Genomic DNA, 12,946 nt, shown 5'->3' with positions numbered 1-12,946 from the left:
AGTGAAGGAGATTTGAATATAAAGGTCTGGCATAGGTGAAGTCATTTCGGTAAGTGTAGAGAATGGGTACGACAAAATTTTCATTGGCATAGAGTTAGATTGAGAATGCAGATATAATCAATGTTAGTAGTTAGTATTTAAGTAGATAGTAGCTAGTAGTAAGTAGTAGTAGTAGTAGTAGGTAGTTAGTAGCTAGTAGTTAAGGTCAGTAGTAGAGTTAGCAAAGGGTACTCTGATGGGTAGCAGAGGAGCTGTAAAAGAGACTTGGAAGGAAAGGAAATCAGATTTTCACTAAGATGCTTCTTAGACATCACATCAACTCCAAAGAGTAAGAATTTCTATTAAACAATATGCCATTATTTATTAATTTCATTTCCATTTTGATTGGCTTTGTTTGTTGGGGGCATTATAAGTGAATGCTTTGTCACTGAGAGTCCCACCGTGGTTCTAAGCATTTTTAGCCTGAGGTTGACTTTTGATTGAAATCTATAAAAATTCTCCCCCTCTTTAACTCTTTTCTTATTTTATACCTCCTCCCTTCTGAGGACTCAATCTACTCTCTGCTTAACCAAGGAGACTGGACCATGTAGTGCTAGTCCATTGAGTTTTCTCCTTTACTCCTCAAAGCCAGTGCCTTTACCCTTTCTCTTTTCATTCCTGCCTGTCTTTAAGGAAAACTTGTATATCTACCCTGCTGAAACATTCATCCCTCTTCCTATGTTCTTATTCCAACTCCTCTCTATGTCTGCTTTTCAAAATTTTCTCCATTAATGCCTCAGGATAAAAAAAAAAAAAGTCACTTTTCCTTTTCTTCCTAAAATAAATTAAACAAAGTTGTTTCTGGACTACCTGCCTTAATTCTTCCTTGTGCTTCCCCACATATGATCCTCTATTCCTGTTTTAGTTTTTACCGGAAATGATCCCCTTCTGTTCTCTGCCATCAACAATTCATCATCAAAGAAAACTAGATGCCTGATCAGAAAGCAAAAGAGCAGGCGGCAGATAGGTTAGAATCTCCATCCTCAAGCGGAAAAACTCCCATAATAATTGTTCTACACATTTAGCATATTTGAGTTCTGGTGCTTTAAACACATTTGACAATGACAAGTGTAATGAAATTGCAGAGAGGTTAAGTGACTTGTCCAAGATTAGTGGCAAATTGAAGAGCTAGTGTTTAGGTCTTCTGAATTCCTATTCCTAATTTGTTTTATATTATTAGGCATTAATGGTGGGACATTTTTAAAGTAAGAAATAAAATTCTTCATTAAGTGTTCATAAAATTTTTTCTTCCATGTCAATGTATTTTTAAATTCTGAAGTAGTTTCTGTCATGAATGATTTATCTCTCTCCATCCAAAACGATGTATAGAGCATGGTTATTGGGATTCTTCTTCATTCAAGCCAGGCTCTTGTATGTGATATGAAGAAACTTGCCTCTACACTGACATGGAAGATGATGTTCAATTCTTGCCCATGTTGTAACTAAAATCAACGTTGGAAAATGTCAGAAAGTTTCAGACTGGGTCATAAGACAGCTTTGATTGGAGGAAATTTCTTGAGATACCTTCAGTCTTAATCTGAGAAAGTATCTCCTCTTCCCCTAACTAGGCAAATTTGGAGGAGAAGAAGGGAACAGGTTACCAGAATTGACCTATAGATACTTTTTAGATCATTTTCACTATTCTTAAGCCTGACATCAGACACAAAAGAACACTTTCCTTTCTCTAACTTCATTCTCCTGACCCTTTTCCTTTTGTATTCTGAACCAGTTCGTTCCATTGAAAGGGAGCCCATAAATGTCCCCTGAATGTTTTTGGTTCTGGACCATTCTGGCAATGGCTATTTCAAAAAAAGCAAAAGATCCAGGGAATAAGAAATATGGCTGCACATTTTAGGTAGATTCTTTTCTATGTTTTGAGATCTATCAAGGAATCAAATGTTTGGGGTTATGAAAAATAATTTGAGTCAATTAATACAGTGTGATTGGAAAACTTGTACCTAATTTTGATATGGTTGAACAGCAAAAAAAATGACCTGAAATGTTTCATGAGAAATTATATTTAAGGTTATACTTAAACAAAATAATATGAAATGCTGATGTAAAATACAACAGTTTGATGTACTTTTATGTATCACAATACATAAATTTAAATCACTTTAAATTATTACTAAATTATTATTTAGTTAACAATAAATTAGTAAGACACAGGGATTATAACAATGTGGTTTTGGAGGTAAAAAAATCCACTTTGATTTCTTCTTCTTTTTTTTAAATCTCTCAATAGTCTAAGAGTACAGTTGCTTTTCTCTAACTTTGTTACATACGTTGCGCTTAATAAACAAGCATCTTCCATTTGCTGAGTTTTCAGTTACCTTGCACTTTGATTTTTTACTCACTTTGTAGTCACAAGATGAGAAATGTAGACACTGTGTACAAACAAGAAGTTCGTGCAAAGTCAAGCTCTCAAAACCACATGCAAGACTCAGTGGCACATGGTTTAGAGCTCACACAATCCAGGATCATGTAATACAGGCATGCAGATGGGAGGAAAGAAAAGCACCTACATCATGAAAATAGAGGATGATGAAAGAGAATGACATTTTCTTTATGACAATTATCTAATGCAAACCGTATACCCATAACCTTGACCAGATTGGAGGAAGGAGCAGATAAGTGCCTTTTGGTGGGGAGGGGGAGACTGTATATAAATATTACTAGAGGTCAAGTTGTTGTTAAAGTTAAGGATTTCTATTCTGTACTTGGCCTCTTCCAGTTTATCTTCCCCAGTTCCTTGCTTTGTATTTCCTCTGCTACATCATGCAATAAAGATCAGAACTAACATTGGAAATCACTTAACAAGCTCTACACCTGACAGATAACAAGGGTGTTCTCCACAATTTACACGAGAATTAAATTGGATATAAATACCTCCTGTTCTTACCGGTGCGTGTTGTGATTCCATGTATTAAGGTGTGAAGCAGACAGGAAAGAGATAAATCTTTCATAAGTACATTGTAAATAGGCAAGTGGTATATAAACCATATTCATAGGTAATAGAGTCAAACAATGAAAGGTAAATAGTTGTCAAAAAATAGACTTAATCACAAAAATGGTCACAAAACTAGTTATATGGAGAGGGGATGTACAATAAATAATTGTTAATTACTGTTATTGAAATAATCTGGCAGTATGGAACAACAAAATTGAGTGACACGTGTTTTGATTAAAAATTCTTGACACTGCTTCAGCCAACCCAGCATTAGAGAATCCCTAATAGCTTCTGAATGCTGATATCTTGGTTCAACAATAATACAGATGGAAATACATAAAATGATCCATTTGTAGGTGCTTTCTTACGAGATTCAAGTGTTATCTTAGTGATAGCAATTTATCAAATGAATTTTCACACAATAACTTTGGGATAATTAGAAATAACACATGGAATTCAGTTATGCTTTTATATGAAATGTGCTTTTCAAATTAAAATTTTTATAATGGCATGTCCTTACTTCTCAGTCCAATTAATCACACACAGCTTTGATAAACTTATCCTTATATGGCTTTCAAATTGGGCAATATTTGCAATGCCTTCTGTCCTTTGACTTCTAATTTTGAACCTTTGCTTTTTTATTAAAATATTACTGGTCAAATATAAAAATGTCAATCTAAATTGGATTGGCTCACTTATGCAAAAATTGTATTATGCTGTTCATGTCATTAAATGTGAGTAGTTTTATTTTCTGAAGAATGCTTAGGAACAGGGTCTTTGCCCGGTGGAGGAGTTGATAGATGGGAGAGCATCATATTTTTAATCTTTCTTAATAGGTCTGTGATATGCCACAGAATTTGGATGTGTCACATAATTTATCTTTAGGAATCAGTCTCTATAGCCAAACAGGTCAAAAGAATGTGTGCAATTCACCTAATAATAAAAAGTGCTCTTTAGACCATGGTCATGTTATTAATTAGGTTGATTTTTAAAGAATTGATAGAGGTGGGAAGAATTATGAAAAGTGATTGTTGATGTTGAATTTGCTTAAAAGTTATGAAGAATTCCATATTTCCCCTTTGAAAGGAAAGATGCATTAAACCAGGTACAGTAAAAGGGCACATAGTTAATTGTTGTAAATATAGAAAAATTTGTCCTTAACAGAAACATGAAACTTCCTATGATAAAATGTTTACAGCATGCTTAAGCTCCCTAACCTCTCCTACAAATCCTCAGTGTCCTGTTTTTCTATTTTTTTTTTTTTAAGGAATGTTAACTTTGGATTTCTGTTTGGGGATATCATAGTGGTTGTTACTGTTTACTTGTCAAATCTTAATGGGTCCAACTGTTTTTTGGGGTGCTGGCAGCTAGGACATGTGGTGAAAGCCCAAATCCTATGTTAGCAATATTCTCTCTAACTGGAAGTGGGAATTTACTACACACAGTTATATCAGTTTGCATCATGTTATAATGCCTTTGCCACACAATATAACTAGATATAGCACCATGCAATGCCATGAATTGAGAATGAGAGACTATCTCCAGGGGAGAAAATAAACATCCGAGAGGAAAACAAAAGCAAGGGGTTCAAAGCTGGTGAGACTGGTTTTCCCATTGGACTGTAGCTATAATGCCTGAGGTACTTCCATTTTGGAAAAAGGAATACATACCATGTTCATGTCAATGCCATTGGTGTATGTCCACGCGTGCTGGAAATATTCTTCAAGCCGTTGCCTCAGAGGGTTGGGAATTTGGTGAAAGCGGATGAACTCTTTTACTCGAAGCATCTGCATGTGGTACCTGGCAGTTCCCGAGTATAGTCTTTGGATAATTGCAGATACATTCCCAAAAATGCTTGCATACATTAGTGCTGGATTGGATAAAAAACAAAGTTATGGGGGAAGACTGCACTTTGGCTTTATTACATCTTGTGAGAATCTCAAGTATGTAGATGTTTTTATTATCTCAATCCAGTTGTAAGGATTTACCACTGGCCCACAGGGAAAAAAATTAAGCCAATATTGCTGTAAATTTTATAATTTTGATGACAAATCTGGAGAGGATAATCTCCTAATTCACCATGGATTCTAAATTAAAATATAAACTCAGATTGTTTACACTATCAGCCTATGATCTGGAGTATTGATTAGAGATAAAAATGCCTCTAGAATAAACATTTTCTTTGTAATATAATAAGGATGTATGTCATAGGGTTACCACAGATATGTTTTCTGGAACTGGAGTTAAAAGGTTAATTTTTAAATTTTTAAATTGTGACATCTCTGCCTCTCAGCCTCAAACCTAACCTATTAATATTAAAAATCTATTATAAATCTTAAGATTATTTTGAATACTTTGATTTTGCTAAAGAATGATAGATTGTTCTAAGGAACTCATAATTTCCTTAGAGTATTTATTTGTATACAATTTTTTAATCTATTAGAATTCATTTTTACAGTATTTCTACAGTATTTCTAGATGAAAAATAGATACCCCTGGCTTAGAATATGAGGATAGAATTTTATTTTTGTAGAAAAAAACAGGATACATATTTTTTTTCATCTGTGAGAAGAAAGAAACTGCTATAACAATCCTTGCTATACATTTCAGTACTTAGGTTGCGTACCCTTTTAAGTGGTTTCTGGCCTAATCTTTATGACTTAACATAAGTTTTTTGAGTATCTTCTCTTTCCTTTTATATTTGTATTCAGTTTTTAGTAATTCCAAAAATAAAGTGCTATATTCTGTACAGAAAGTCAAATCATGATAAATGGTCTGTATTTTGATCTTTGGGCATGTGTCCAAACCGTAGAGAGAAGGTAGAGAATGTTTAAGACACTGGAACTGCTCTATCCCAAGCAGGTGGTAAAAAATGAACAGCTTAAAGTATTTGATTCAACTGAATTCAACCAACAAATCCAGCACACACACACTTTACAAACTGTTACTTCTATAAACCACTTAATCATTTTTGAAGTAGATTTTGGCCAGATTCAGGTTAAGCATTTTAAAACAACTTATCTTCCTGGTCATTTGCTTTCTTTTCCATCTTATCTTTATCTCTTGGTTAGTATGGTCCTTCTTTACCATATATATCCCAAGTAAGAGAATGTCACAGAGAAAGGAGTGGTCCCTTGTTTTTATCTATTTAAGGGGATGAGAGTTGGGGAGATCTGTAGTGAGCCTGAATTGGGATGTGTGAAAGATAATAATTCTCAGTAAGATAGATAAGCTGTTTTGGTTGGATCTTCCACAGAAAAAAGACTTGAGCCTAATCTGAGTAAATGAATAGTTGATTAAGAAGAGAGTTAGCAATACTTGCCAGAAACCGATTCTTGTGATTCAAGGAAATTCACGTGAAAAATGTATTTTACTCTTCCTAATTGTAGTGTTGGAAATATTTATGCATGCTGTTATATCTCCAAAGTATCTATCATTTTTTCAGGAAGTAGTTTAGTTAGTACAGATTAAGTTAACTTGATTTAATCAGAGGGCACATAATCAATGCCAGTTATTTTACCTAAACCACATAATTACTTGGAGGAGAGTAATTATTTATTTTGTTTCATTTCCATATTGTGGTTTTATCTCCATACTGCCATAAAAATGAAACAAAACATTAGTTTGGATCATAAACAGGCATTTCTACTTGTTGACAAGATGGCAAAGTCTAGATTATAAGCATATAGTTGAATACATGAATAACATGTATTTCTCTTAGCTAATTCTATGTGATGGTTTTTTAAATTATAATGAATGCATGAATTATTTTTTCTAATTTTTTAGGAGCAACTGGAGCTAAAAGCTGTAAGCAAGAGAGCAGCACAACATAATCATATTCTTTATATATCACTTAGTTAATGCCCATCAATTGGCATAAAATATGAGTCAAAAGCAAGATGGCAGACTATATAAGGATATTTCTCTCCTCAACTCAATAGGGACCTTTCCTCAATAGGGAGTTCTAATTTCATCAAATGGTTTGTTTTAGGTTTAGATATTATAGAAATAAAGCAGGTATATCCTAAAACTTCTTTTAGCACACCACCCCCAAAATCTGATATGCTAACCGAACTAATGAATTTAGTTGGTCATTAGGCATTAGCTGAAATGTGCCTACAGAACAAATACACTTGTTTTCTACCTATTACACAAACTTTTAAAAAGTTTTAACTTAGAAAATTAGATGTTTTAAGCATGTAATTACAAATAATAAAATAAATCTGTCTTGTACAGCTCAATTAATTTTGACAAACGTATACACTGCTACAAACACAATCAAGATATGGAACACTTCCATCACCCCAAAAGATTCCCTTGTGTTTGTTGGCTGCCTACACACTCACTTTAGAACCTAGACAATCACTGAGCTCCAATGTATGTCATTACAGATTAGTTTGCATTCCCTAGGTTTTCATATAAATGGAATCATAATGCATATATTAATTTGTGTCTGACTTCTTTTGTTCAACGTCTTTGAAATTAATTCTGTTGTATGTATCAATAATTTGTTTTTTTTTTTTTTTCACTCTGGTTTGCATTGCATGGCTCTACCAGCTTATCTCTTCTGTTGACAGAAATCCCACTGTTTCTAGGTTTTGGCTATTATGAATAAAACTGCCATGAACATCTGTCTACAAGTCTTTGTGTGGGCACATATTTCCATTTCCCTTTAAACACCTAAGAGTGGAAATGTGTGGTATGTATAACTTTATAAGAAACTGCTAGACTGTTTCTCAAACTTGTGTCAATTTATACTCCCTCCAGCAATTATAATAATGTCAATTGCTCCCAACTCAACAGCTGGTATTACCAGTCTTTGATTTTAACCTTGTAGTGGGCGTGTAATATCTAACTTGAGTTTTCATTTGCATTTCCTGATGACTAATGACATCTTTTCCTGTACTTATTGGCCATTCATATATCTTGAAATGTCTATTTAAATCTTTTGCTCATTTTTTAAATCGAGTTGTCTTTTATTATAGAATTGTAAGAAATTATATATTCTGGATACAAGTCTTTTTTTTTTTTTTAGATCTAAGTATTGAGAATATTTTCTTCTAGTCTATTACTTGCTTGTTCCTTTTCTTAACAGTGTCCTTTGAAAAGTTAAAGTTACTAATTTTGATGAAATCCAATTTATCAATTTCTATTGTATGGCTCAGGATTTTTTGTTTGTTTCACTTTTGGTAATTTGTATCATTCAAAGAACTTTTCTATCACATCTGAATTGTCATACTTATTATAATAATTTGTAATGTTATTTTATTATTCTTTTAATATCTTTATAATGGGTAGTAATATCTCTCCTTTCATGTAAGACATTGGTAACTTATGTCTTTTGTCTCATCAGTCTAATTGGAAGACTGGCTCTTTTAAAGAGCCAGAATATACTCCCATTAATGTTCTCTAATGTTTGTATGATTAATATTTTATTAACTTTTGCTCTTATCTCTATTTCTTCTATTTATATGTTTAGTTTGCTTGTCTTAAAATAGAAGCTTAGATCTTTGACTTTAGACCTTTCTTTTTAAATAAAAACACTTAAAGCTACACGTTTCTCTCTGAGCATGTTTTTAGCTGTCTCACAGATTTTGATACATTTTATTTTCATTTTCATTCATTTAAAATATTTTCTAATTTTCCATGTGATTTTTTCTTTGAACCATAGGTTATTTGGAGGTGTGTTACCTACTTTCTTTCCAAATATCTATGTCTATCACTTTTTCTTTTCTTTCCTTTTCATTTCTTTTCTTTCTTTTCTTTCTCTCTTGCCAATTTCTGGTTTCTTTTATGGTCAGAGATATACTCTGTATGATTCGATAATTTTAAGTTTGTTGAGATTTCTTTTTGGTTCAGAATATGACCTGTGTTGGGGCATGTGGGTGGCTCAGTTGGTTAAGTGTCTGCCTTCAGCTCAGGTCATGATCCCAGGGTCCTGGGATCAAGCCCTGCATCAGGTTCCCTGCTCAGTGGGGAGCCTGCTTCTCCCTCTCCTTCTGCTTGTGCTCTCTCTGTCTCTGTCAAATCAATAAATAAAATCGTAAAAAAAAAAAAAAGGATATAACCTGTTTTGAAGATTTGATCTGTAGTCCAGCATACGGTCTATCTTTGGTGAATGTCCCACATACACTAAAAAAGAATGTGTATCCTGCTGGTATTCTATAATTGCCAGTATGTCAAGTTAATTGATAGTATCATTTAAGTCTTTTATCTCTACTGATTTTCTGTCTGCTTATTCTACGAAACAGAGGGAGGAGTGTTAATTGCTAACTGTAACTGTAGATTTGTCTTGTGAATTTGTCTATTTCTCATTTAGGTTTGGTCAGTCTTTGGTTAATGTAATTGCTCTGTAATTGGGTGTCTACACACTTAAGACTGTGGTGTCTACTTTGTCTCTGGTAATAGTCCTTGTCCTCAAGTCTTCTTTGAAATCAATACTGCTCCTTACATTTTCTCATAATTAGTGATTGTATGTACATCGTTTTCCATTTTTTTTACCTGTCTCTTTATATTTTAAGTGTTTTCTTTAGACAAAGTATGGTTGAAACTTTTTTCAAAACAGTCTGACAATTTCTGCAGTTCAATGAGAATTTAGCTCACTTACATTTAATGGAATTATAAATGTGGCTGTGTTTAAATCTACCATTTTGCTATTTGTTTTCTCTGGGTTCCCATTTCTTATTTCCTACCTTTTGATTTTATTAATTTGATTATTTAATTTCATCTTCCCTATTGGCTTGTTAGCTGTGCTGTAGGAATTACAGTATGCATTTTTAACGTATCACTCTGTACCTTAAATAATATAATATCTCTTCATGGATAATGTAGGAATCTTGTAACAATATACTTCCATTCCCCCTTCCCATTTTTATACTATTAATGTCACATTTTTAATTCTACATATGTTATAAAACCTAAAATTAATTCTCCTGATTTTTGCTTTAAAAACTATTTTTTGAAGATATTTAAAAATGAGAAAAAAATCTTTTAAACGTATCTACATATTAACCATTTTTAGTGTTCTTCATTTGTTTTTCTGGATCCAAATTTTCATCTTAATAACATTTTTTTTTCACCCGAAAAACTTTATTATTTCTTATACTCTGCTTATGATGAGTTATGTCAGGTTTTGTTTGTCTGTTACTTTTGAAGAATAGATTAATTGAACCAATATTTCTGTGTTGACAGATTTTGTTTTTATTTCAGCACTTTAAAGATTTTATTACATTGTCTTCTGGTTTGCATTGTTTCTAATAAGAAATATGTTCTCAACCAGATATTTTTCCTCTGTACATGATGTGTCCTATTTCCCCCCTCTCTGGTTACTTTAAGACTTTTTCTCTTTATCATTAGTTTTCAGTAATTTGAGTATGGTGTGCTTTAGTGTGTGTGTGTGTGTGTGTGTGTGTGTGTTTAACCTGTTAAGTTTTCAGTAATTTGAGTATGGTGTGCTTTTGTGTGTGTGTGTGTGTGTGCGCGTGTGTGTTTAACCTGTTTAGGATTCACTAAACTTCTTGGATCTGTGGTTTATAGCTTTTATCAATTTTGGAAAAATTTTAGCCATTTAAAAATTTTTTTTTCTGGTTCCCTTCCCAATTTTCTGGGAGTCCACATACACATTTGTTAAAGTGCTTGGTATTGTCTGCTAGTTTCATTATTTCTGTCAATTCTGGTTCTGGGCTTTTGTTTGCTTTATTAAGATATAATTGACATACAATGTTATATTAGTTTCAGAAGTACAACATAGTGATTTGATATTTGTATACAGTCAGAAATGATCATCACAATAAGTCTAGTTAATATCCATCACTATACATAGTCACAGAATTTTTTTCTTGTGATGAGGACTTTTAAGATTAAAAAAAGATTTACTTTTAGCAACTTTCAAATATACAATTCAGTATTATTAACTATAATCACCACACTGTACATTACATCCCTATTTATTTATTTATTTATTTAATAACTGGAAATTTGTACCTTTGATTCCTTCACCTATTTTACCTACCCCTAACCCCCAGCCTCTGGTAACCACCCATTTGTTCTCTGGATCTATGAGCTTGGTTATTTTTATTTGTTTGTGTTTTGTTTTGTTTTGTTTTGTTTTAGATTTTACATATAAGTTAGATTATAGGGCATTTGTCTTTTTCTGTCTGACTTACTTCACTTAGCACATAATGCCCTCAAGGTCCATCTATGTTGTCACAAATGGCAAGATTTCATTCTTTTTTTTTCTTTTTATGGCTGAATAATATTCCATTGTATGTATATGTTACATCTTCTTTATTGATTCTGTGTTAAAATTTTTTTTGCTTCATTATTGGTTACATTTTCTTGTTTCTTAACGTATCTCTTAATTTTTTAATGGATGATGGACATTGTAAATTTAACATGTTCACTGCTGGATATAAATCTTCGATATTGTTCTTGCACACAGTTAAAATACTTGTAGATCAGCCTGTTCCTTTTGAGGCTTACTTTTTAAGCTTTGTTAGGGATAGACTAACCCTAGTACTATGGCACCATTTTTCTGAAATTCTTAATGAATACCTTTGATATTCAGTGAGGGCTTTTCACTCTACTGACAGGGACTTGAATATTTTTTTTTTTTTTTTTTAAAGATTTTATTTATTTGACAGAGAGAGACACAGCAAGAGAGGGAACACAAGCAGGGGGAGTGGGAGAAGGAGAAGCAGGCTTCCCGCTGAGCAGGGAGCCCGATGCGGGGCTCGATCCCAGGACCCCAGGATCATGACCTGAGCCGAAGGCAGACGCTTAACTGACTGAGCCACCCAGGTGCCCCAGGGACTTGAATATTTTTAATACACGTGTGATCTCTGGAAATTGTTCAATTTATGGTATTTCTGGTATTTATTTGACAGGCCTTGAGTTTTCCCTTATGCATTTGTGACTTAGTATTAATCAGTAGATCCAAGGAGATACCTCTGCATATTTCTGGAGCTTTTCTCTACCATAGCTGCCTCTTCTCTGGTTGTCTGTCTTGCAAATTTTAGCACTTAAAGCCACCATAACCTCTGATCTTGTTTTCTTAACTCAATGGGACCGCTGGTGTCTGCTTTTGTTGCTTCTCCTTCCCATGTGGTCCAGAAAGTGACTCCAGGCAGAAGGCTGAAGATATCATGGGGCCCATCTTGTTTGCTTTCCTTCTTCAGGGATCAAAATTCCCTACTATCTGTTTTCCAATGTCTGAAAACAAGTGCCTTCTGTATTCTGTTCAGTTTTCTGTTATTTTCAAAAATTTTGTGGGAATATGGTAAATTTTCAGTTATTCCATTATGGCTAAAAGCAGAAATCCAGTAACTTTTTTTTTACATACTATAAAACAAGAAATTCTCCCAAGATGTTTGTCAAGAAGGTAAGAGATGGAATACATTTACCTTCATTTACTGGATAATGTATTTTTAAAATTAAATGTGTATATTATAATATTTGAACAAAAATATAAACTTGTATAACACATAGATATGAATATATGAGTATATATTCACACTTATTTAATAGCTGCTTAAATTTTCCTTTATTTTTTGTCTTGAACTGTGTACACTTTTAAAATGAATTCTCTGGTCACTGTTCTCTGTACACATTCAGCAGTACAACTGGTAACTGTCTTTGCAAACAGCAGCTTTTAAAATGTATCTACAGACATTTGAGTTGTTAGTTAGATGATACCTTTTAACGTTTATTTTTTTAGTTTCCTAGAATTATATTGTTGTAAGAGAGATGATAGATCCCTTTGTTTTTTACAACTTGGTGTCAAATATTTCTTTTAGAATGAAGATTGGTTTTAAAGAAGCTTAGGGATGATAAGAGAGTTTAACCTGATAACTAGACTATATAAACTATAACTAGTAGTACATATACAATATTTTACATTATATTTTTAGATACTGTGTTTTATTTTAGGCTTAAATCAGGCCACCCACAGATCTAAGG

The 12,946-nt window shown here is 33.0% G+C and overlaps 1 protein-coding gene across 5 annotated transcripts in view; it reads right to left on the bottom strand.

The window, feature by feature from the left end:
• The window catches only part of KCNH7 (potassium voltage-gated channel subfamily H member 7), a 477,325-nt gene that overhangs the window by 42,640 nt on the left and 421,739 nt on the right, over positions 1-12,946 (bottom strand). For 3 of the 5 annotated variants that reach the window (XM_032409301.1, XM_032409310.1, XM_032409319.1), the window contains one exon: positions 4,660-4,859. In XM_032409301.1, the coding sequence (XP_032265192.1) occupies positions 4,660-4,859 (200 nt within the window). Of the gene's footprint in view, positions 1-4,658; positions 4,860-12,946 lie in introns of all 5 variants that reach the window. The other 2 variants (XM_032409337.1, XM_032409327.1) reach the window with 1 other exon arrangement.

Source organism: Phoca vitulina, unplaced genomic scaffold, assembly GCF_004348235.1.
Source record: "Phoca vitulina isolate PV1807 unplaced genomic scaffold, GSC_HSeal_1.0 scaffold1, whole genome shotgun sequence".
NCBI lineage: Eukaryota > Metazoa > Chordata > Mammalia > Carnivora > Phocidae > Phoca > Phoca vitulina.
This window is presented reverse-complemented; position numbering and strand designations above follow the sequence as displayed.